Raw genomic sequence first — 25,763 nt, 5'->3', positions numbered from 1 at the left:
AATTGACATTTGAGCGCTCGATCCAACATGGCGATCAAATTGAGTTCTGCGGTAGCAAGCAAAGAATGGATTTAAAGGTGAGTTATTTTCGTAAAGTTGAAGCTTTAAAAAAGATTTTCAGACTTATTAGCTAAGGTAAAAACTGCCCTAGGAGTTTTTGGTGTAAAGGTTTCACTTCAAAACAAGAAACTCGTGGAAACTAGACCTCGTGGCGCAGAGTCGTGGATCTCAAGTCCTCCACAATTCCCTGTAAAAAGCCTGCCTGTTTTAATGAAAGGCATACATGGTAGATTCTTAAAGCCGAAGAATAAGGTGTCAGATAATCGAATAAGATAAAAGTTCCATCATTATACCGAGGGATAACTGCTGTTAAAACGTATGCGAACGAGATCTCTTATCTGGGATCATCCGATCGATGTGTATGGAGACTTGGTATGTTGACACTAGTTGACATCGATGTTTTTGCAACTTTTCAGCTGTAGCGCTTTATGCAAGTGCTTCTTCCCTGTGAATTTTATCCAGTTTCGTTTATAATTCCTCAACAGTTACCAGTGTTTAACACAGTAGATGTCAGCTTGTTTTGAACTTGTTGTATTGTTAACATGCAGTGAGTGTTTCATCTATTGATTTTCCAGTGTTTACATGTAAAGTGAGTTTCACTTGCCTAGCAGTATCACAACACTGTTTTGCTAGGTTAAATAATTCATGTTTCTATAAACTTGAAATTCAAGATGTGCCAATTAAAGCAGAGGGATGTATACTGTATTACATTGCCTCACCGAATTCACCAGTATTGGAAATGAAGTGGGAAAATTGTATAAAAGAGCTGAAAGCTCACTGTCTACTTTCCAGAAGTTTGACAGTGCAGATCAAAATGTTTAATCTGGGTTTGCCTTTTCTACAACTTATAGCTCACGAGACCATTCTACATTGAGCAGCCTATAAGCCCATTCTCCCCCTGGATCTAAGCTTTCCCTACAGTTTAAATCCCAACTAAAAGTCATAACAAAGTTGTATGAGGTAGCCCAGGGTCATAACCAGCTGGTTTTACCAGTGTATTTCATGTTATGATTCAGCCTCAGTCAAAATGAATTCAAAATAAATGCACTGGCACTGGCATATAGAGGCCTGAAGTAATACAAACAACACAAGTTTTCTTTGCAACTGTTTTGTACAACAACAACAAAAAAATGTCACCATGCAAGTTGAAAAGCATTGTTGCTGCACTTACTAACACCAAGTCATAGGATTATCTTGCACAGAGGTAATAATTATTAGTAATTTCTTCTTTATGCATATATATGTTGTTGCAGTTGCCACTTGGGCAGTTAAACAAGCACAACAGCACTTTTAAACTTGTAATGTGACATTGCTTGACACCAAAGTGAAAGAAAATGTTGCTCATATTACCTCGCCTTATTACAGAGCTTATTGTTTTATCTTTTTCAGCAGTATATTATAGATTTCCTTGAATTGTGAGAAAGGAAATAGAGAAACATTGTTGATCTAGTATTGTGTTATACATTAGTGACTGGCGTGAGCATAGAATTTTTTACATCTAATTACTCGACTTATTGTACTGTAACAATGCTTACAATTTAACCTGTACATACACTGATTACTCTCCCAACAATACTTACAAATACCTACAATATTGATTTAGGTAGGAAAAATTGAGAGTCATTACATAAAAGGATTATTGACTAGTTTTTCACGAAGTATGATTTACTCAAAAAGCTATACTTCATACTAAAAGTCAGAGACACATAAAAGTATAATAAACTGGTGTTCTGTAAAGTATGATTTACACATAAAGTGAGTTAAGTCATAAGTGCAAAACATCAGATGAGTATGAACCAACACATGAGATTACACTCTCCCCCACCTTTCAAAGTGTTGTGAATGGGTTTAACTGTACATTAAATTTTGATTTTTTTTTCAGAAATGAAAGTCAGTTTATTTTGTAATCCACTTAACTGAAGAACTGTTATCTCAAAGTATGGTACAAGCATGGAAACTGGAATGGACTGAATGGACTGAATTCCTGCTTGCCCATGGTACGGGTAATTTAGATGTAGAAAGTTCAACTCTACGAGCTGAGGGAGTTTATTTTTTTTTAATTTCAGTAAGTCATTTTCTTTACAACTTCCATACAACTTCCATAATTTAAAACTAACTTTAGTTTTGAGGCCGGGTGGTCTAATGGTCTGGGTTCGAACCCTGGCTGGGTACTTTGTGTTGTGTTCTTGGGCAAGACACTTTACTCTCACAGTGCCTCTGTCCACCCAGGTGTACAAATGGATAATGGGGAATTTGATGCTGGGGTTAGCCCTTCGATGGACTAGCATCTCATCCAAGGGGGAAATTCCTAGTCATTTCATGCTATAGAAACCAGCTTAAGCTCTGGCCTGATGGGCTACTTGGCTTGTATGCAGACTTTACCTTTCTTACCATTACAATAAGTTAGTAAAATGTGATTGAACCTCCCTGAGAGAAGCCTTGTATAAGCTTTTTTATATACCACCTCTTCAAAGTGTCTTGATTTAAGCACATTGTCAGTGTCCAACTTCGCCTCATTAACATGGAATGATCAATGACCAGATATAGAAAGTTTAACTCTGTAAGTTGAAGGAATTTATTATTTTTTTTACTTTAGGGATCATTTTCTTTACAACTGCAATTGTTTTAAACTAACTTTAGATTTGATGCATGCCTGGTAGTCTAATGGCTTAGTGTGCTGAACACTGGTTCAAGCAGTCTGTGTTTGAACATGGGCTCTGCAATGTCCCTAGAAAGCAAGCTGGTCTCTTCGTTGTGTTCTTGTGCAAGACTCTGTACTCTCACTGTGCCTCTCTCTGTCATTGTGTATATTTTGAATGGTTGGCACCAGTGAATTAAATGCTGGGATGACCATAATGAAAAGCTATGGTTTGATAAGATCGTGCTCTGCCACAAGACTCAAATACACGCTACATCTCTCTTAATCTTGGACATATTTCACTGGCCAGTTAACCTTGAGCAGTCTGTCACATTTCGTTAGATTATGAATTATTTCTCTCTGCACGTTGCATTTTGTTTTTTTTTGTTTTTTTCAGAATAATTATCATGGTTTGGTATGGACTGCAATAGGTTTTTTCAAGTGAAATTCAAATGCATAGAAGCAGGCTTAACTTTGTAAACTGTGATAGCTATGCAAGTGTGCAGCATGCAAAGAAAATTGTGTCTGATAGCTTAGGACCAGTAGATTCCTTCACTTGCATGAAGTGCCTTGGAAACTTTTTGAGCATGTTCAAATAACAGAAGTACTGAAAGACATGAAATTTTGTGGGACTTGTAAGAATGGCTATGATGCACTAGTATATACATCATAGTCACGGATGGACCATTATTTTGTGGAGGAGGGGAGGTGGGGTTTGGGCAATATTCTGGAGCATGAACATTTTCTTCTCGCCTTTAGATTGTGCATTTTTTTTTTCAGGGTGGGGAGGGGGGGCAATAGATTGTGCGAGAGTTTTTTAAAGGCAAACACAGGACCTGTATAGTAGAAAGCACTTGCTCAATTTTTTTTTTTTTTTTTCAGTGGCACAATGTTTTTTCAGCTGTCTTAAATGTAGCTGTGCAGGAATTTTTTTTGGAAATTGCCCAGCTCCCACCCTCCTCCCCAACCCTCCCCACTCAAAAAAGTTATGGTCTATCCCTTAGAGCTTGCATAAAGAGCAAGCCAAAAATTTGGTTTCCTCTTGCACCCTAGTTTGTGTTAAATTTTCACCAAATCTTCTTAGATAGCCAAAATAGAGGAGTGGCACATTTACTTCATTTTGAAAACTTGTGAAAAGTACTGTCTACATTAAATTGTAGTCCAGCTCATGTGTCAGACAACCGTATTGTAGCTTGGAGGTTAGGCAAAGCTGGTACTAAAATTTAAATCATCTATAACCTGCACTGAAAAAAGACTTTCAATTTACCATTGCTACCAATAAACATAATTACACAGTAACAAAAACTAAATCGAAGTTACAAAGAAATCGTGTTAAATGAAGTTGATTAAACAATTATTATTGGAAAAATAAAGAAAAGAATAATGTGGCGCAGTGGTGTCATGGTTAGTGTACTCGGTTCCGGATTGAGCAATCTGGATTTGAGCCCTGGCTGAGGACATTGCATTGTGTTCTTTGGCACGACACTTTACTCTTACAGTGCCTCTCTCCTCCCAGGTGTATAAATGGTTACTGGCCACCTTAATGCTGGAGGTAACCCTGCGATGGACTAGCATCCCATCCAGGGCAGAATAGAAATATTCCTAATTGCTTTATGCTACAGAAACTAAGATAAGCTGCGGCCTGATGGGCCACTTGGCTCGTATGCAGACTCTGCTTCTCACCTTTACCAATTCAAAAATAATAAAAAGATATTTCATTATTTTGCAGTAAAGTCCTACGTCTTGTTCTTTTACTAATCATTTACTGTATTTAAATTTAATGCGCTAAAATGTTTAAACATTTTACTTAATTGTGTTGTTAGCAATCTAATTCTATTTCATAACAGTGATGTGTGAGAGTTCTTTTTCATGATCTTTTAATTTGTTTAGTTAGTAAATCAGCTTAAAGTAAACCAGATGAAAACAAAAGAAAACAAGAAGATCTTTCAGATCTTATAACCGCGCTTTTAAAATTAAACTGTTTCTTAGCACTACAATCGCAATGCAGTGCGAGAGTCCCCTTTTTTGCATTTTGAAATCTCTGTGCACTTCATGCTTGGAATGTGGTGGTGCCCTTTGTTATTATAACAGTCCATCGAAAGTCACTTTATTTACGCTAGATGATATAAAACGATGTTTAAAAATAACTTTGAAGTGCAATTTCTGTAATATTTCTTAAGGACATGCACAATATGGTGACAGCAACAATGGATAGAAATTTAATGCTAAATCACTACAATACATATGAAGTTTCCATGTATCACAGATGACATTGTAAGCTTGTAAATGTGTAGTTTTGCCTATAGGCAACCTTCAAAGCAAGTGTTACGAGTGAAGACAGTGAAGTGTAGACAATAAAGACAGTGAACCACACCCCCTACAGTGAAAAGACAACACCGAGTAGGACTGGCTGCATAATAACATCAACTGAACAATTGTGACCATAGCAATACAGGTTAATGGATTACAACGAAATGCAAACAGCTGCTTTGGAGATGAAGATTGCAGTTGAGACACCCCTTAGAGAGTATTCTAATTAGCACGATGGTGATAAGAAAAGTGCGCCGTCGGTGTGGAGTGAACAAATTCCAACTGAAATTTAAAGATAATTGCAGGCAGGAGCACAAAGAAGTGATAAGGTCGGCAACTCATGTTAAGTTGCAGAGGATTTGGAAGGGTTTTATCATGCCATTGAAGCTGCTACTGAAAATGCATTCAATCCGGAAGACACTTGAAATAGCAAATACGTAAAGAGGAGTTATAGCGCGCTTTCGAGATTACTTGCTTATCGCGTGAAGATCTAGGGTGATAGAATTCACTGATTAGGTGAATTATTGCTTAAAAGATTTCACCGGGCTTCAAAACAAATTGTAATGAAACTTTGTCCAAACAGTTGAGATATGGATTTCTAATGCTGCTTTGTTTAAGTTTGTCACCCTTCCGTGTAGGTTAAAATGCACTACTTGAAAGGCGGGAAAACTCCGGGGGTGGGCCTTGAAACTATGTACTTCTGTGTTTCTTTACATAATCTAACCATCAGCACCAGTCAGAACACCCGCTCACCACAGAATCATTTGGTCATTATGTGCAGATAATTATAGCTTAATCCTTTTAAATGGCTGGTGTTAAATAAGGACTTTAGGTGATTTTATTTTTGGGATAATTTGCGCAACGGATAGTAGATCTAAACTTCAAGGGATTGTTGTCCAAATCAAAAAGCTTTTTAACACTTTCTCGAATTGAATTAGTGGGCCTGTTTTCAACTTATTTTTAAGATGTTCCATTAACTGTCAATTCAATTTTAAAAGAATGAACAACATTTCTCCTATTAGACATATCTGCAGGCAGTTGACTTTGAAGACAAGTTCTAATGAGGCGTAAACCGAAAAATCTGATATGAAATTGATCCCTGTCAATAACAGCTTTTAAAGATATAATTGTAAAATAGCTTTGCTGTGTGTAGAGTGTTAACCATGGATGTTGTTATCGAAAGGTGAGTTGTTAGTGTGCAGTTTATAAAATATTGTGCAGTTTTCATTAGGGTGAACAGGACATATATTGCATGATGGAAAATAGCTGAATTGATTGTTATGAGCTAGTACAAGTAGTGTGGAAAGCGTCAGCAATTATTTCAGATCGTGATGAAAGTCGATTGATAATCACACTGCGCGATGCTCACCGGTAAACCGCTTTTAGCCGGTTTCAGTTAGATTTCAATGAAATCAAATAAGTAGAGCGGACTTACAAAAAGGGTAACAATGCCGATGATCTAAACAGTGCAATGACAAAGTATTACGCGAAGGAGCGCTCGATTTGTTGAGATGATAAATAAAGGCTGCACTGAACTGGGATTTCTTCACAGAAAACGTGTTGTAGTTATAAGTGGTACTAATGAGCATTTTGTAACAGAGTTTGTAGGTTTTGTCAGGGATGATCAGTATTGCATGTTTGTAATAATGCACTTAACTTTGAATCGAAGACGCAAATTGTGATATGACATCATGAATGTGCTACATTAGCAAATTATGGATCTTTAGGAACATGCTATTTTCAAGAAAGTATGGGGTAAGGGGTGGAATGCAACAAACAAAACTTAAAAGTATAAATTTCTCAATCTTTGTTCTGTTTTTGTATTCCATTTATCGTTTTCTTGTAAGAAGTGTAAGAATTGGCGGGAAAAATTCAGGTCACGTGACCCTCGTTACCCCTAGAAAAATACAAGAACTTTCAGGTATATGGACAGTAAGAGTTAAGGTATACTAGAGCTGTATTGTTAATGCTGTTATTCAAAATGTGGAAGCAGTCCATGGAACTGAACCATTAAACTTACTATAAGGTTGGATGGATGTTCCACCCAACTAGTATTGTTTTTTTCAGACTCTGGGGGATGGGGTTGGTAAAAAATGCGGACCCCTTAATCTGGGCCCCGTACTGGACAGCGTTCTGGCCCTCCTTATTTTTTATCGAAAATACCGGCTCTATTTAGTCAGTGGGCAGAATGTGAAGAAACAGTGAATTCACGCAGTGTTGTGAGTGATATTATGGAATAATGAGAAGTTTGCCTATTATTTCATTTATGATCAAACAAAAAGTCTCCAACTGTGTTCACGGATTCATTCATTGATCTGCATGTCTTGTTACTTTAACGAATTGCCACTTCCCTTTGATATATACTTCTGTGCTTTGCGGAGGTCGATAAAAATTTTTCATTGTAAGCTGAACGATCGCTTGCTGTTAAGGTTATGGTTGAGGCATCAATTCATTCCTTGCAAACTTCACTGATATGGTATAGCAGAAGGATATTAGAAAAAAGTGGAAATAAGCTGTGATAATAAAACTGTATGGAACTGTATTTACAATTCACAATTTTAAGTAGAAGATTATGCACTTGTTTGAGCTGGTCTAGGTTCAAGGAAATGCGGACTATAACTGCCACTAACTTTTTTCCGGTAATCTCATTAATGGTAATTGATAACTTAGAAGTAAGTTGGTGACTGGTAACTCTATTTGTCAATGTTTTGTTAACTTAAAAGCTAATGTTTAAACAATTGTCAATTGAGTTTAGGGGTCGTACATAGCTATCCGAACAACCCCTTGATACTTCCAATGTTTGCGCTGTCTGCACTGATCATACAGAGAAAGAATTTTGTTTATGAGAAGTTTTGGTTTTTTCAGCAGAGAAAGAAAGATGATCTTCAGATAAAAATGTTTGGTCTGTGGGATATTGCTAACTATAATAAAAGTGTTGCACAGAAATACTAAATGCGATAGAGTGCTGTTAAAGTAAAGTCCTAGTAGCAGGTGTCTGGAAAAGGCGAATAGCGAATAGTTTCGAATACTGAGCAGTGAATAGTCTCGAATAGCAAATAGCGAATAGTGCGAATAGTGCGAATAATTGCGAGCAGTCTCGAATAGTAGTGTATTGTGGCAAATAGTGGCAAATATTGGCATATAGTAACAAATAGGGTACCCAGTATCTCGCTGCTAACCTTGTAGCAACCTAGGATGGGTTTTTTTCAGCTAAAAAGCACAGATGCTTATAAGGACAGGTGTTTCTAAACGTAATTTCTTCTGTTTTCACCGCTGCAAAAGTGTAAATATGTTTTTATTAGGTTATCTTTGTGTTTTCTGTTTTGTTAATGTCTGCGATGGACAGCCTACCAGCCTGAGTCCGGAGAAGAAAAGGTAATAAACTCACTGAGATTCTGTTGCTTATCTGGATAATTAATTAACGGTGGATATTAGATCTAAAGCGGTAACTGTTGAGGACTATTCGTCAGTATTTGCTACTTTTCGCGACTGTTCGCCACTATTCGCACTGTTTGAGACTATTGGTACTATTCGGAACTATTCGCTATTCGCTACTATTCGCCTTGCTATTTGAGTTTTCAAGACACCCTTTGAGTAGGCATTTACAAAAAGGACTCCAGTTAGCAGAATAAAGGGAAAGGGATACTAGGCAATGAGTAACTAAATTATAATTAATAACTAAGTGCAATGGGGAACTAAAGCAAACATTTCTTTTCAGAATGGAGAGTTTGACTTTGCAAGAAGACCAGGTGGAGGAGTAAGTGGTAATTCTTGTTAACAATGATGAATGTGCCCTGGCAAACTAACCTTAAAAAAAGGCCAAAAAGATGTGATTCTGTACAGGGTGTAATAGAACAGAAATATAGAACAGAAAATAAAAAGTGCTTGTATTCATTTCAATTTATTGAGAAACGTTTTCTTAATACTGTTTCAATGAAATAAAAAACACTCTAGTAAAAGCAAGGGATTAATGTTTTGTAGAAGTACTAAGTGTAGCATTATATTACAATCAGCAAAGGGCAAGAACAGTACATGCTAGTTATCTACAATTAGGGAATGAGTAGCTAAATAACTTAGTAACTGCACTGAAGAACTAAAACAAAGATTTCTTTTCAGGATGGAATGGGAGACAACCGATGTACAAGAAGTTAGTAAAAATTGAGTTGCACCATATTTCTCTACAAGAGGCAGTTGTCCCCATTATGTGCTATGAGGAGATGTTGTGAGCTGTTAGAAAGAGGAGCTTGGAAAGAGCGGTTTCTTTAAGATCTTTAGGCAACATATTGTCTTAAACAAATAGTGAAATTTTCCTCCAACTTTGGGCTATACTTATTTTGGAAGCGAGGGAGGGGAAGTGTTGGTAGTAGTTATTTTTGAATCTTTACATTTTATCTACACTTTGTCCCTGATTGCACCTAGGTCTGCCTATGGGGATGTGTTAGCGATTAAAGGGGCGCTGTATGAAATTGTAGTTGTCTTAGGGACAGTTGATAACCTTGTCAGGAGTGTAAAAGTTTATGGAGACTGACCAATTTGTTTGGATGTAAATTGTGGGTTTTAAGATGCCAGGGAAAGAAATGTAATGGGGAATATACAGCGTATGGTCTCCATTTCTGTTACGAAAATTATAAATAACTTAAAAATTGTGACAATCTCAGGGCTGGATAGGGAGTAGACTTGGCAGGGAGGAGGGGTAAGAGTTGGGGTGGGGGTGGAATGGTGAGATATGTTTCAGTGTGCCTTAACGAACTCTTGAACAGAACAACTCATCCAATCCTTTCCTTAGCTCTTTATCTTGTTTTTAGCAACTGAATTCCCGGGCCCCACCAATTGCAATGAGTTCGATGGGTTTGGCCGAACGTGAGGCGAGTAAACAAGAAAGATCTTAAAGACTAATTTTTGTCCTGATGTACTTGTATTTTAATTTTTTTACCGTTTATCCCCAGGACGCCAATGAGGGTTTGCCTCGAGCTTTGCCAGAGGTTATTGCCTCCCTGGACGTAATTAAGATTACTCAGGAAAAAGTGGATGAGTCTTGGCTTTGTCTACTGAGATGATGAAGCAATTCTTTTCTCTCTTTTCACCTCTTTCAATTAATAATTTGCTTCAAAATTTAAGAGTTCTGGATACAGTCCTGTCATTTTGTGTTTATTAAATAAGTGTACCATCAACCTTGATTGATCTGTATGTTTGCGTTAACAATATTTCTGTGGTCACTTCTATGGGTTAGTGAAATTAGCAATTTTTTTCTGTGTCCTTTGATGGTAAATTTGCGTACTTTAAAAGTAAAGTTGTAGAAGGATGTTTTTATTTGACTATTTCACTTATAATTTTTGGTTAAATTACCTATAGCTCTTATGTTATCCTGCACCATTTGCCTAATTGAATTTGAGGAGGGTGAAGAGGTGAATCAACTACCTTGTAGTCACATATTTCACGAGAAGTGCATCAACACATGGTTGAAAATGGTAAATGCAATAATATTTGCGTAATTAATAGACAGACAGGTAGATTGACAAACAGACAGGCAATTTATTTCAACACGGTATGTCTTCAATTGCAAAGAACTAAATTACAAAGATAATTATTAATCCGAAGAGTTGTTACAGTAAAGTTTTTAATTGTAACATTTCCTGACTGACTGACTGATTGTGAGCCATTAAGTTAGTTTTATTTGTAGCCTTAAACTTTTTTCATGATAGGAAAATACAGTCTATTTTGTGCATTCTCGTGTAAACAAATGAGGCAAAATACAACCCTTTGGCAGATAATCAACAGACTATTTGAACGTAGTTTGAGTTTCCTTGGCACTGAGCAAGGATTCATGCGAAGAAAGTAGTGTTGATAAGGCACACTGAAGGGGGGAGGCTGAACTTTGTGGCAAATAAAAGTTGATTAAAATCTTTGGACTTTTGTTGTCAATACAGTATGTGTTGTCTCGCTGATCTAGCGGGAGCATGTTTTCTTAAAATTCCTGATAGAGGCCTTTTTTGTGGAATGTAGTGGAAAAAAAGTTGAAGTACTAGACAGGGTAAAATTTCTGATGGCTGCAAATTCAATATCTATAAGGGGGAGAGTTGTATTTAAGATTAAAGATGCTTTCTTTTCTTTGTAGCATGCCACTTGTCCAATGTGTCGGGATGAATTGCCGCAATAAAGAAATACTGAAATTATTGTAAATAATTATTATAAATAATGTTAGGAACAACTAAATTGTAAATAATGTTAGGAACAACTAAATTGTAAATAATGTTAGTATTGTAAGTTTTGTTAGTATAGTTAAATTGTAAGTTATGTTAACATTGTAAGTACTAAGTAATTTTTGTATGTAATGTAATGTAAGTTATTGCATTAATCACAAAAAAAACTGTACATTTAATTTCAACTGTAGTTTAGGAAGTTAGTTAAAAATGAAAGTATTAGAAGTAAAGTGCTATTTTTTTCAGCCATCACTTTTTTTGACTGTTAGATGGTGTTGCTTTCACTTGTATATGTAGCAGCTGCCTAAGAAGTGAAAAGAAGTTACATTATGGTTTTTTCAAACTGAAATAGTAGTACAGTGTTTTATACTGAACGAACAAAATGATATAAATTTTAGTTGCAGATGAGATCTTAAGATGCCATTTTTTTGTAAAGTCTGTTGAATTCAAAAATCAAATTATTATATTTATTAGCATTTCTTGTTTGCCATCTTCTTTGTTACCATCAGCAGCGATTGTTACTGATCTTTTTTTAAAACTTTACAGTGCCCATTACATTTTTTCCTGTCACCTCCCCACCAGGTAAAACAATTGCATATCTCACACTTGTTTTGCATGCACGCTATGCTATCTGCAGGTACATGTTTACAGTTGAATTTTAGGATAATTTTCAACAGATAACAGCAAGTCAGCCTAGTGATATACTACTATTTTGGAATTCCTGGTTTAAGTACAAGTTCTTTAAACTTGATCTGGTCACAGTAGGAAAATTTTGCTTTCAATTTAGTCGTGTACTAGGTAGCATAGTTGATTGCTTCACTGTTCACCCTAGCGTATGCGTGGCGCTTAAACCATACCTTGCCTGATGTGCAGAACATGTGCGTACTAACGAAAGTAGGCATTGTCTTTAAAAGCATCATAGTTATGAAAAAAGATAATTCAATCTAATATACTAGTACATTTACCTTATCCCAGTACAGATGGTGGTTTTTGATCTTTTCATAGAGTTTCTTAATGGCCTATAGATAATAGATAAAATATAGCACATGTTTACTAGAGAGCTGATATATGCTAAACTAATGTATCAATATTGTTTGATATTGAAAAATATAAAATATGTAATGTGCAGTGTTTTTCATTTTGAGTTGATATGTATCTAATACTTGAAGTAAATGGATTGAATTAAACAAATTAATGTTCTTACCTTTTTGCATTCTCCAGATATAATTTTATTCTGTACAGGATCATCTGTTGAAGTCTGTTGTATAGCAGTATCAAAAAGTTTTTTAATATTTACCATTTTCCATAAGGGTTCCATAGAATCAAATATGTTAGTGATATTGATTACATGATTTTTGGCCCACGTGTAGTCGGCGCTATGATGATATCTAAAAAAATAAATGTTGACATCATTTAGCTGTAAGTGTCAGTAAGCTACTATTAATTGTTGCATCTACTTAGCATATGGTAAATGGTATATATTGAGAACTTTGCAGTTTTGGAAAATGCATAGAAGTTAAAATATTTCATCAATGAAGTAAGTTAATTTTGCAGACATTATTTTCACATCTAGTCCTTTTGATATTTCATCTGTGTTTGTGTGGTGGAGTTGAGAATAGTTAATTTGTCAACTTATGGCAAGTGTACAGTAATGTATTCTATGTCTATTACTGTTCTGACTGTTTGAAATGCCTGAAATGTAGCCAATAATTATTTTTGTCAAATATGACAGTTTAGATGTAGTGCTTAATTTTGTTACTTTGATATTTGTTTTTTTTTTTACAAAATGTACTCATGGAAAATATTAGACTTGAGCTTAAAGCTACTTCATGGTTGTTGAATTATTTTATTGGTAACTATCAATAGTTAGTGTTTTAATGTTTAATTACCTCGTAACACCTTGTGTGAGATGTAATCTAAAACACAAATTCAAAGTAAAGTTAATTTTCTTACAGTTCTGAGTTTATAGTTCTGCTAGTCACAAGAAACTTTACTATCGATCAGAATTTATTATTTTGCAATTAAAAATTTTTAAAAGTTATAGTCATAGATTTTATACTTATAAGGTTTTGACATGTGCCTTGGAGCATTAAGTTTTTGGTGTCTGTACTGTTTTTCTGAAATAAAGTTAATGTTGATATTAGTAAATTTGTGCGCTTTTGTGCTGCAATTCTGATTAGTCATGGTTTATGTACTTGCAGGGAATTTTTGAATTTTTGTTTGGCAAAGCTGAGCTTATGCATTTTGTAAATCTTTCCAGTTTAACATAGTAGTTTGGAGACCCTATTCCTTCATGACTTTTCAATGGCCTTCCCTGGGGTTACAGTGACAATGGGTACTATGTGGAATTGTGTAGTGTGTTGTTCCAGTAATGTCCATATTTGTGCCACAGAAGGGATTTGAAATTCTTGGCGCAAGGAGGGTTCTCGAAGGGTACAGAGTTTAAGAAAATTTATGAAGCATAATTGAAAGTATTAGAATGTTGGGCTTGGGGTGTGATGAAACATTTCTTTCATGGGGAGTGTATTGATAATATACAGAACTATATACAATAATGTTTAGAAGCCAATTTTCAACATGTAAAGTTGAAAAATATCTGTATTATTTGATTTTGGTAGATTTTATTGAAAACAATAGATGTACTTACGCTGGTGTCGTGTTGTCATCTGGGCATCATGATCTAAAACAAGATCAGTAATTTATGCTGCTGTTACTTGTACTTAAAATTGTAGGTTGTGCAATGTTGAGTTTTATATATAGTTTAACAAAAAGTTCAATATTAATTACAAAATTGATAGATATTTTAATTGAAGGTTTTGTTTCTTTTGTCATATTAGAAATGATGTTGCAGGTATTTTTGCACTTTAATATATTAGGCATTGATTTTCTCTTGTGGTTCTGAGTTGCAAATTAGTCTCACTTTACATTTATGGAGGTGAAAATGGGTATTATTGTGAACTATGATGAATCATTTTTATTACTTGTGAATTGTGAAATCGCTATTTTTTTCTTTTAGAATTGTTATTTGTATATTAGCTATTGATTGTTATTTTCTAAAATGCATTGTTTTGTTTTCCATGAAGCTTGAAGTGCCAATATTATTTTTTTTGTGAATTGTTTATGTGTCCTTTTTCGTAAAATTTGATCTATAGCGTGCTCCCTGAAAAGGCCTACTGTGGGACCTTAAGTCAGCATAACTTAAGGCATCTTTGGGCAATTTAAGGCACCTTTAGGCGACTTAAGCAAAATTGGCAAGAAAAGCATTGCGACTTTAGGCAACTTAAGGTAATTTTAGGCAACTTAAGGCGAGTTAAGGCAACTTAAGGAGACTTAAGGTGACTTAAGGTTACTTGAGGAGACCTTATTTCACTTGAGTGATATAAATTTAAACTTAGCAACAGTCTCTCCATATATCTTTTGCAATAACCCAATATTGTACCAATACTGGTATATAATTAAGTCACCACAGTCTCAAATATCCAAGGTCGGGTTGTTCAAAGCCTAATTAAACTAACCCAGGATTAGAGAGAATTTTTATTACTTTCAGTTTTGTAACTTTTTGTTCTAGTTTTCTGTTTATGTAGTTTGTCTTTTAGTTTTGAGTTGATTCATTTTAAAACTACACAACTATAAGGAGTGAAAGATATTTCTATACAAAAAAAATATATTACCTGAGTTAGCGCTACCCAGCTTTCGAACAACCCGGGCCAGATTTCAAACCATTAAAAAATAAGTACTATTGAAGAAAGAATTACCACAACACTGGTTAGCTCAGTTGGTAGAGCTTCGGACTACCGTGCGAGAGTTTTCGGGTTCGAGCCCCAGACCGGACCAACACTCAGGGTCTTAAAATAACTGAGGAAAATATGCTGGGTTTGCAATGACATCTGCAAATGGTTAGATATTCTAGTCTTCTCGGATAAGGACGGTAAACCGTAGGCCCCGTCTCCTGCATCTTCACTGTTATGGTCAGCAGGGGACGTTAAAGACACCACACACTCATCGTAAAGATCAGGGCACGAAGTTCCCGGTGTTTGTGGTCTGGTCTTTGCCCATTGTGCTGCTGAAATGCTCGGAGACATTAGCTGTTAAAGCTACTCTACAATCCGGGGGTAAATAAAGTATACATACCACTACTTATCTGCTATCTTGCATCTCGAGTGTCAATTTTAGTCCTTTTCGGGGACCCAATCGATTTGATGCTCTCTTGCCTCACTGAGGCAAAATATTCCAATACCATAGCGAGTACCGCATGCTAAGTTGTTTCGTAAGAACACTTCTTGTCAAATTTCACCAACCACTTGTGAGGTTCCAGAAAACTTTGATGACCCTGGCAGTTTACACAGTGAATCGAATCTTTTTAGAAGGTTTTGTTGATCAGACCACCAGGAAATACATCTTCCAAGTTTCACTAGTTTCCACGTGACAAATTACAAATGCCCAGAACTACATTTTCACAATTAAATACTAGAAATTGTTACATCGATACTAGGCACAGTGGTTTCCGCTATTTTGATTTTCCCAGTAACCCTTGTGTCACAGTGATATGTGTATCCCCGTGATATGTGTATCCCCGTGATATGTGTATCCCCGCACACATATCACTAGTGATATGTGTATCCCCCGTGGGGATACACAAAACAGTGATGCGCGCCTGGACATTCAACGAACAAAATGGCGACTCGGTTGCGAGGTTCCGACGAGCGCTGTAAAGAGTAGAAGAAACCAGAAATGAATTCGCGCCCAACGGAGCAGATTAGGATTTCTTGAGTTTGGTTGAGTTCCAACCGACTCGATTGTATATCTGACTAAAACTTCGAACAGCGGATACGCATATCACTAATTATTTCATGGCGCAGTGATCTCAGTGTGTATCCCCTAAACACAGCCGTTAGATTGGCTATCTACCTGATCGAAGAAAATGGCCAATTATTGCCGAAACGTGCTGGCTGCTTACTCGCTACGACGTTTATACCCAGGTTGAGGTTTGCGGAGTTTGCAACTCGAATGTTTAAATATCTAAACTGAAATCGCGTGCAGGGGATACACATATCACTAATTATTTCATGGCGCAGTGATATGTGTATCCCCAGAAACACAACTGTTATAATATAGCGCATCAACCTTGTCAAAACTGCAGGCAATATTAGCACCCGACGTTTTTACACGGCTTGGGTTCACTGAAGTTTGAAACTCGATAATTCCACTAAAAACGCGTGCACGCGTGTACAGGATAGTAAGGGATACGCATATCACTGATTATTTCATGAACTAGTGATATGTGTATCCCCATGGACACAGCTGTTATATTGGCTTTCTACCCAAGAAGAAAAATGCCCATAACATTTGCATTGTCAAAACTGGCTTGCTAGAAATATTCACACCAGGCATTTATTCATAGCTTGGGATTTCTGGAGTTTCACTGACCTCGGTTGTACACCGTCGCCGACCGCATGCAGGGGATACACACAGGGGCACCCAGCGACCGTTTTCTCTCTAATGCTGTTAGATGCTGTTTTAGGCTATCTGGAGTACTTTTAAAGCTCTGTAGGTTAATTTTAGGTTGCACTAAAAAATTTTTATCTGTTCGGATATTCTAGGGGAACTTGAGTATTCTCGAATTTATTAGGGCTTTTTTGTCCATTTCCCGAAAACCTTAGGTCTTATCGCCTTTCCGAAAATGATAGCTGACCTTTTTTCGGTACTCAAAACGACATTTTCAACAGTCCGAAAACAACAGACATTAAATTTCTCATATCACGAAAGTGCCAGGTGCCAATTCTCTCAAGAAAATCAGAGGGGATTTAAGGCCTTCCGAACAGATAATTTACCGAAACGATCCATACTCCAAAGAGACGAGACATCTGTGCCACGAAAATATGAATTTTCTTGCGAAGTGTTCGGGTGATTTCAAATCACCCGAGAATAAATTTCTGTATTCAAATTTTGGAGAGTATTAGTTTGGCGATTTGTTTTCTTTCTGGTTTTTTGTTACTCGCGTGAGAACGAGTAGCTCACGTGAGCTCGTGTAGACTTTAGTCACGGGGCCAAACTAAGGCACGTGTTCCAAACAGTAGTCTGGCGGCCATGTTTACTGAGAGTTGAGCGCAAGGGTTATGTTAGATTTCGATAGTAACAGTAGTAACAGTAAGCGTAGTCCACGTAAAGTGTATAAGATAATGTGAATAGCTGGCTTTATCAAATGTACGAAAAGGATAGATAAACTTTACTTTGCAAGTTGGTTCTTCAATTACGAAATTCACAAGTTTACAGTTGGTCTGAGTTGGTCGAATGTGGAATCAAATGCAAATAATGATTTTTGTTGGAGAAATGGGCCACTTTTGTCACTTTTTTACACTGGGTAAGTGAAGTATTTAAAGCGTAGACTCAGTTCGGTTCAATTGAATTTGGATGACAATATTTTTACTGCTCAGTGTAAAAGTGACTAGAAAGAATTAAGCCTTAACCCAGAAATATCTTTCTGTTTTTTGCTTTTCTCGTTAATGATTTGGAACACCTCTCACTGTTGTTGTTTATTAATTATAGACTGTAAGTCTTTGGAAGATTGGATTCAATAATATTGTACAAAAATTAATAAGCTTAAATGAAATTATTGCAGTATAGTTATTTGCTGTATCTTTCCATATTTAATATATTTTGTGATGATAACACAGAGTGTCATCTTGTTTATTAATTCTTTCACAATGAAATACTCGAAAAATAAAACTTAATAGAAATAAAAAGGCATCTGTGAGACAGTATAGATGAGATTGTCATTCCTATTTAATTATTGTCCACATGTAGAAATTATTCCTGCTAACATTAGGGGCTAGAGAGGTGCAGGACTATAATAATACTAGATTTTTTATGTATAAGGCAACTACGACTATGAGGCATAATACAGTAATTGTTGGGTTCTTGTCCTCTTAAAGGCATTGATTTTCTCTTGTGGTTCTGAGTTGCAAATTAGTCTCACTTTACATTTATGGAGGTGAAAATGGGTATTATTGTGAACTATGATGAATCATTTTTATTACTTGTGAATTGTGAAATCGCTATTTTTTTCTTTTAGAATTGTTATTTGTATATTAGCTATTGATTGTTATTTTCTAAAATGCATTGTTTTGTTTTCCATGAAGCTTGAAGTGCCAATATTATTTTTTTTGTGAATTGTTTATGTGTCCTTTTTCGTAAAATTTGATCTATAGCGTGCTCCCTGAAAAGGCCTACTGTGGGACCTTAAGTCAGCATAACTTAAGGCATCTTTGGGCAATTTAAGGCACCTTTAGGCGACTTAAGCAAAATTGGCAAGAAAAGCATTGCGACTTTAGGCAACTTAAGGTAATTTTAGGCAACTTAAGGTGAGTTAAGGCAACTTAAGGAGACTTAAGGTGACTTAAGGTTACTTGAGGAGACCTTATTTCACTTGAGTGATATAAATTTAAACTTAGCAACAGTCTCTCCATATATCTTTTGCAATAACCCAATATTGTACCAATACTGGTATATAATTAAGTCACCACAGTCTCAAGTATCCAAGGTCGGGTTGTTCAAAGCCTAATTAAACTAACCCAGGATTAGAGAGAACTTTTATTACTTTCAGTTTTGTAACTTTTTGTTCTAGTTTTCTGTTTATGTAGTTTGTCTTTTAGTTTTGAGTTGATTCATTTTAAAACTACACAACTATAAGGAGTGAAAGATATTTCTATACAAAAAAAATATACTACCTGAGTTAGCGCTACCCAGCTTTCGAACAACCCGGGCCAGATTTCAAACCATTAAAAAATAAGTACTATTAAAGAAAGAATTACCACAACACTGGTTAGCTCAGTTGGTAGAGCTTCGGACTACCGTGCGAGAGTTTTCGGGTTCGAGCCCCAGACCGGACCAACACTCAGGGTCTTAAAATAACTGAGGAAAATATGCTGGGTTTGCAATGACATCTGCAAATGGTTAGATATTCTATTCTTCTCGGATAAGGACGATAAACCGTAGGCCCCGTCTCCTGCATCTTCACTGTTATGGTCAGCAGGGGACGTTAAAGACACCACACACTCATCGTAAAGATCAGGGCACGAAGTTCCCGGTGTTGTGGTCTGGTCTTTGCCCATTGTGCTGCTGAAATGCTCGGAGACATTAGCTGTTAAAGCTACTCTACAATCCGAGGGTAAATAAAGTATGCATACTACTACTTATCTGCTATCTTGCATCTCCAGCGTCAATTTCAGTCCTTTTCGGGGACCCAATCGATTTGATGCTCTCTTGCCTCACTGAGGCAAAATATTCCAATACCATAGTGAGTACCGCATGCTAAGTTGTTTCGTAAGAACACTTCTTGTCAAATTTCACCAACTACTTGTGAGGTTCCAGAAAACTATGATGACCCTGGCAGTTTACACAGTGAATCGAATCTTTTTAGAAGGTTTTGTTGATCAGACCGCCAGGAAATACATCTTCCAAGTTTCACTAGTTTCCACGTGACAAATTACAAATCCCCAGAACTACATTTTCACAATTAAATACTAAAAATTGTTACATCGATACTAGGCACAGTGGTTTCCGCCATTTTGATTTTCCCAGTAACCCTTGTGCCGCTAACTGGTTTCCATACTCCAAAGAGACGAGACATCTGTGCCACGAAAATATGAATTTTCTTGCTAAGTGTTTGGGTGATTTCAAATCACCCGATAATAAATTTCTGTATTCAAATTTTGGAGAGTATTAGTTTGGCGATTTGTTTTCTTTCTGGTTTTCTGTTACTCGCGTGAGAACGAGTAGCTCACGTGAGCTCGTGTAGACTTTAGTCACGGGGCCAAACTAAGGCACGTGTTCCAAACAGTAGTCTGGCGGCCATGTTTAGTGAGAGTTGATCGCAAGGGTTATGTTGGATTTCGATAGTAACAGTAGTAACAGTAAGCGTAGTCCACGTTAAGTGTATAAGATAATGTGAATAGCTGGCTTTATCAAATGTACGAAAAGGATAGATAAACTTTACTTTGCAAGTTGGTTCTTCAATTACGAAATTCACAAGTTTACAGTTGGTCTGAGTTGGTCGAATGTGGAATCAAATGCAAATGATGATTTTTGCTGGAGAAATGGGCCACTTTTGTCACTTTTTTACACTGGGTAAGTGAAGTATTTAAAGTGTAGACTCAGTTCGGTTCAATTGAATTTGGATGACAGTATTTTTACTGCTCAGTGTAAAAGTGGCTAGAGAGAATTAATCCTTAACCCAGAAATATCTTTCTGTTTTTTGCTTTTCTCGTTAATGATTTGGAACACCTCTCACTGTTGTTGTTTATTAATTATAGACTGTAAGTCTTTGGAAGATTGGATTCAATAATATTGTACAAAAATTAATAAGCTTAAATGAAATTATTGCAGTATAGTTATTTGCTGTATCTTTCCATATTTAATATATTTTGTGATGATAACACAGAGTGTCATCTTGTTTATTAATTCTTTCACAATGAAATACACGAAAAATAAAACTTAATAGAAATAAAAAGGCATCTGTGAGACAGTATAGATAAGATTGTCATTCCTATTTAATTATTGTCCACATCTAGAAATTATTCCTGCTAACATTAGGGGCTAGAGAGGTGCAGGACTATAATAATACTAGATTTTTTATGTATAAGGCAACTATGACTATGAGGCATAATACAGTAATTGTTGGGTTCTTGTCCTCTTAAAGGACCCTAGTCAGCCCTTGCTACTTTTGAGGCCATCAATATTATTGATATTACAGGTGAAGTCTTGCTGCTTTACTGTAAGTTGTGTTCCTGATAGTATGTCCCTTTATCTTTAGTAGTTTCACAGTGATTTTCTTTGCTTTAACATGCTATGAATAAAACATAAATGCCAACCTCTTGTATGCAAACAAAACAAAGGTGTGGTTGACTAGGATCCTTTAAGGAGGAGGGGGGTTTAGGTGGCTCCAATACATTGGGAACAAGTGTTTTAAAAAAATCAAAGGCACACCTATTGAGGTTACCTCTGGTGCACCCTGCACCCTGCCCCTCCTGTTCTGTAACCATTACGCATTTATACATCTGGGTGAGGAGAGACACTATAAGAGTGCAAACACAATGCCATGATCTCCAATAGGGGTCCATTGCACCAACCATTGGGTCATCATGCCTCCTCCTTCATAGGGTTAGAGTGCACTTTATCCAAACATGACAGTTACAAGTTTGATAACTTTCTAGAGGGGCAATTTGAGTGTGTTGAAACCTAGCTTCTGACATTGCATAACCATTAGCAACTTAAGGCGACTTAGGAAGACTCAAGGCGACTTAAGGCGAGTTAAGGTTACTTTAAGCGACTTAAGGTCCCAGCATAGGCCTTCGTAACCTCCTTGGTTTATGTTGATATAATCAGCTGTGTTACTGTTGGATGTTACCCTCTCCAATAAAGTCTACTCACTCACTTATTGTCTCACTTACTCAATTTAAGCATTGTGATTTCAAGTAAATACTTACATTCCTCATTGTAACTTTCAGGATTCATTGAGTCTGTAATTATAGACAAAATTGTTTCTTGTTTTAATAACAGATTGCTTTGGTCTTTTTTTTAGCTTGAAAAATCTTCTAGTCAAGATTAATTGTTGTCATGCAAGTCATATTAAATGATGCCAATCATAAACCATTTACACAAGAAAGCTGTACAGTCACAAATATAATACCGCAAAATTTTGCAGTTCTTGGAAAATTTGGCTTTTATTGTCAATGCTTGCAAAATTTTGGTAGGTTTGGTTGCTTGTACTTCAGAATATTCTCATAAGTGCTTAACAGCTTCATTTGGGAAAGTGCTTGTTGCTCAGAAAGCCAAGTTTCGTCAGTGTTTGTGCTTTCTGAAAAAAGTTTTTGATATGCTTGGCCAGAACATTTGATTCCTTTACATACTCCTTTGTTGGTGGTTGAATCACAATTTAGAGAAACTGTTTCAATTTGGAATAGCATTACTATGGGTGTAAAATGGGTATAAAATTTTCTACATGTACAAGATAACAGTTTCATAACTTAATTTTCAAAAAGAATATTAAAGGTCTTAATACAAAAGTTGATGATGGCTGGCTGTAGTTGTTCATCTTCACCTGTAATATTTGAGAAGATCATTAAAAAGAGACTGGTTATCGGTTGAAGGGTGGCTTTGTTATGCATTTACTAGGGGAGGGAGGGATATGTTGAAATTCTCTTTATTTTCCCCTTTGTACAGCATACTCTCTTACTCTGTTTTAGTTTGTCATTCATCACTTGGTGACTGTTGAAGGTATATTATTTAAAGTAGGATGCTTTTTATCCAAGCATAAGAATGAGGGACATTAACAGCTATTAATTTGCACCAACTATCTTTCCTGCAATATAATGACGGGATCTTTGCTGTGAGACTAAGTGATACATTGCTGTTTAAAGGTTATTTGATTATAAAGTGTAATTGATTCTTATTTATATTTACCTCGTATCCTAGTAATGTGTTGCTGCAGAGAATACTTATACTCTACTGTTGAAGGATAGTTTTCATTTGAATTGTCTCTTTTGTGTCTCTGTAAATCGAGTCTTTAAATATAAGGTAGAAAAAGTAGAATCATAAGTGACGCCTTGCTTTTTCTAGTAGAGGCAGTGTATTGTTCTCCTTCACTTGTGATATTGAGAAGATCATTAAAAAGAGACTGGTTATTAGTTGGTGGGGTGGCTTTGTTAATGCAGTTATCAGGGGGACGGGGGCATGTTGAAATTTTCTTTATTTTTCCCTTTATACATCAATATTCTGTTACTCTGTTTTCGTTTGTCAATCATTACTTGGTTACTGTTGAATGTATATTATTTAAATATATTTGCTTTTACTCTAGCATAAGAATCAGTGACGAACAGCTATTTGTACCAACTCTCTTTCCCTCAACATAGTGAGGAGTTCTAATTGCTGTGGGATCAACTGATGGATTGCTTTTTAAAAGTTGTTTGATTGTGTAATTAATTCTTATTTATTTTGACCTCATATCTTAAGTAATGTGGTGCTATAGAGAATATTTATATTCTACCCTTGAAGAATAGTTTTCATTTTAATTGTCTTTTTTGTGTCTCTATAAATTGAGTCTTTAAATATAAGATAGAGAAAGTATAATCATGACTGAAGGCTAGCTTGCTCTCCAGCAAAGGCAGTGTATTGCTATTTGTTGTCTTATTACAGTAAAGTACATAGTAAAGAGGTGCAGTCAACAGAATTCCAGACAATAGTCTAAAGGAATAGTTTTAGCTTCTATATGTACTTAATTGGACAAAATGTCCATATACTCTTTCCACAGAAGGAATTGGAAATTCCAGAGGGTGAAAGGGTTTTCAAATGCTTAAAACTTTAAGGAAATGTATAAAGCTTAATTAGAATTTCCAGAAGGATGGGGGATTTTATGAAAAATTCTTTCTGTAGTGAAATTTGAATAATCTATGCAACTACACATTATGATTTTGCTTTTGCCTGTGGTATGTCATAGGAACAAGTTGGTTTTAAGGCACATCATTTAAGTACCTGCATTTTAACAAAGAAAACTTCACAAAGCCAATTGAATGAAAGGTTTTAAGTTTGCTTTGTTACAAGAAAATATAAGATGAGATATGGCTGATTTTATTGACTTGATTTTAATTTCACTTGCCACTTAAATATTCAATTATGAGCACATTGCCTTTAATAAGACTGCATAGTGTCAGCAGGAAAAACACTATTAACAAGGGCTCTGAACTTCAAATAAGTGATCAGCCAGCCCTCATCTCATCAAAAAAAAAAATAAATAAATAAATAAATAATGACAAAGTGCACAAGAGGAGTATTGGGATTACGAATTATGGGATTAAAATTTGCTAGGTAGCAATAACAAGAGTAAACGTTTGTTAGAATTTTAGACAAACTTTTCATGAACACTTAGACTTCTCTTTTAATAAATCTTCATGCATACCATGTTTTGTGAAAAATTAGTTTACTACATGTTGAAAAAGGTGACATTTTAATTACTGCCTAGTTTCAAATAACGCAATGGAGGAGGTACTAACTGTGATCATGGAGGCAGTGCTTTTAAAATGAGGGCGTTTGATTTACACTTTGATAAGCTTGACCTTTGCAAATTTTGTTGTTGCCAACTTTCCCCATCGATTCCAAGTAGAAAATATATATCAATGTGTGTATGGAGATTATTGCAGCTTTCATTTCTATTTTTCTTGACTGGTATTTTTTTGCCATCAACTCGCAATTTGCATTATAGACGGTAGTATTCTGTATCTAGCAGAACATATCGGCTTTAAGTTGCGATTCAAACTTCTTTTCTTTGCTTTTCTCTCTTTTCGCAAGAGTTTTTGTGCTAATCTCAGTTCGCAAGCGAACATTTGCGCGGTTTCGGTTCCTAAGCCTAAATGAGATACTTTACCGAAAATCAATCTTACCGCGGAGGCCTGGAAGAAAGCCGTACCGGAACTTTAAATGTACACGGTAGGTTTTTACGAGAAGAACAAATTAAGGCGCAAAGTTGAAGCCAGATTTCTTTTTAACTTTCTAAACAATTAAAGCCAAAAAAAACTTAAGAATATGAAAACAAATAAAACTAAGATTACAATGATTAATTTGGTTGGAGAATAGTTTTAGTGGTTACATGTAGCATGCGCTCAAATATAAAGCACAAAACAATTTCAAGAAATCTTCTCTTTTCTCAATCAGGCGGCAACCAGCTAATCTAATTATTCCTGTTTAAGTTGTAAAAGTAACTTGAAAAAAAATGTAACAAAGCAAATAAATAATTGGAACTATCCAATGCAATTGGGTCTAAAAAGTTCATAGGGCGAAAATTACTTTGCGATTATAATTACCATTGTTTATTCGTAATAGGGCAATCGAACTTTTATATCAAGAAAGCAGTTTAAAATATAATAAAACGGAATACTTACGATCATCCAATGGCGCAAAAACTAGAATAAAATGTGAAAAGAAATAAAAGTAAGATTAAGGGAACTTTACATGTACCAAAATAAACGCAAAATGATATCTGGTTCTTATGTAATCTTGGCGCGAGAAAACTGATGTTATAAACTCCTTACAAAGTTTTTCAAAACGCAGCTTGAAAACAAAAAAAAAAGTAAGTTTGTAAGAATATAAGTGATATTTACTTACAAGTGCTTTCTTCCGCAATGGGAACTTCGTGTGGCACTGAAAAGTTTCATAGAGATAAAGGTTTTAACTTTAAGATGACTGTTGAGCAATCAAATCTTCACGTAAGTAAAGCAAAGAAGTTTAAAATAGAAAACTAAAGATAAAATACGTACACTCGTCTGAATTAATCTTTATGTTGATTTGCTGTTGATCTAGAAGACAAATATACATTTTAACACCATTAGAAATTATCTTGGCTTACGGAGCAACATCGGTATTCTAACGACGATTGTCATATTTAGAGAAAAAGTAATACAGTTTACTTCATTAAAGTGCCCTAGTGAGAAGAAACTTTAAATTTGCGCTGTATTCATTTTGCGAGGTGTAAATTTCTTGACAAAGGCAGCTTTAAACTTACCCAT

At 35.7% G+C, this 25,763-nt stretch overlaps 2 protein-coding genes across 4 annotated transcripts; one reads left to right on the top strand and one right to left on the bottom strand.

Moving 5' to 3' along the window:
- LOC149109087 (uncharacterized) lies at positions 1-13,356 on the top strand. Of its 3 annotated transcripts, none has more exons than XM_089293456.1 (6): positions 1-77; positions 1,943-2,057; positions 8,727-8,765; positions 9,125-9,155; positions 9,955-10,476; positions 11,124-13,356. In XM_089293456.1, the coding sequence occupies exons 3-5, from the start codon at positions 8,728-8,730 to the stop codon at positions 10,063-10,065; spliced, it is 180 nt and encodes a 59-aa protein (XP_089149582.1). In that variant the 5' UTR covers positions 1-77; positions 1,943-2,057; position 8,727; the 3' UTR covers positions 10,066-10,476; positions 11,124-13,356. The 3 variants fall into 3 exon arrangements, with proteins under 3 accessions (XP_089149582.1, XP_089149581.1, XP_089149580.1); XM_089293455.1 differs by having other exon boundaries at positions 1,943-2,125; XM_089293454.1 differs by lacking the exons at positions 1-77; positions 1,943-2,057 and adding an exon at positions 6,008-6,191.
- LOC149109086 (uncharacterized) lies at positions 13,240-25,763 on the bottom strand. Its single transcript, XM_089294589.1, has 8 exons — positions 25,760-25,763; positions 25,515-25,553; positions 25,363-25,398; positions 25,140-25,160; positions 22,268-22,306; positions 21,693-21,725; positions 13,856-13,888; positions 13,240-13,325 (listed from the first exon to the last, which is right to left on the bottom strand). Exons 1-8 carry the CDS (start codon positions 25,761-25,763, stop codon positions 13,240-13,242), a joined length of 291 nt encoding a protein of 96 aa, XP_089150715.1.

This window comes from Orbicella faveolata, unplaced genomic scaffold, assembly GCF_042242905.1.
Source record: "Orbicella faveolata isolate gen_17 unplaced genomic scaffold, um_ofav_v1 contig_25, whole genome shotgun sequence".
NCBI classification, from domain to species: domain Eukaryota; kingdom Metazoa; phylum Cnidaria; class Anthozoa; order Scleractinia; family Merulinidae; genus Orbicella; species Orbicella faveolata.
The sequence above is the reverse complement of the archived record's forward strand: the minus strand, read 5'-3'. Positions and strand labels throughout refer to the sequence as shown.

Excerpts from the sequence above, each read along its gene's own strand:
- LOC149109086 (XM_089294589.1), bottom strand. Across the intron at positions 25,399-25,514 it reads AAAGATTAATTCAGACGAGT|TGCCACACGAAGTTCCCATT; the intron begins GTACGTATTTTA and ends GAAACTTTTCAG. Across the intron at positions 13,889-21,692 it reads TGAAAGTTACAATGAGGAAT|ATCATGATGCCCAGATGACA; the intron begins GTAAGTATTTAC and ends ATCTTGTTTTAG.
- LOC149109087 (XM_089293454.1), top strand. The coding sequence starts at position 6,172 with ATGGATGTTGTTATCGAAAG. Across the intron at positions 6,192-8,726 it reads ATGGATGTTGTTATCGAAAG|AATGGAGAGTTTGACTTTGC; the intron begins GTGAGTTGTTAG and ends ATTTCTTTTCAG. Across the intron at positions 8,766-9,124 it reads CAAGAAGACCAGGTGGAGGA|GATGGAATGGGAGACAACCG; the intron begins GTAAGTGGTAAT and ends ATTTCTTTTCAG.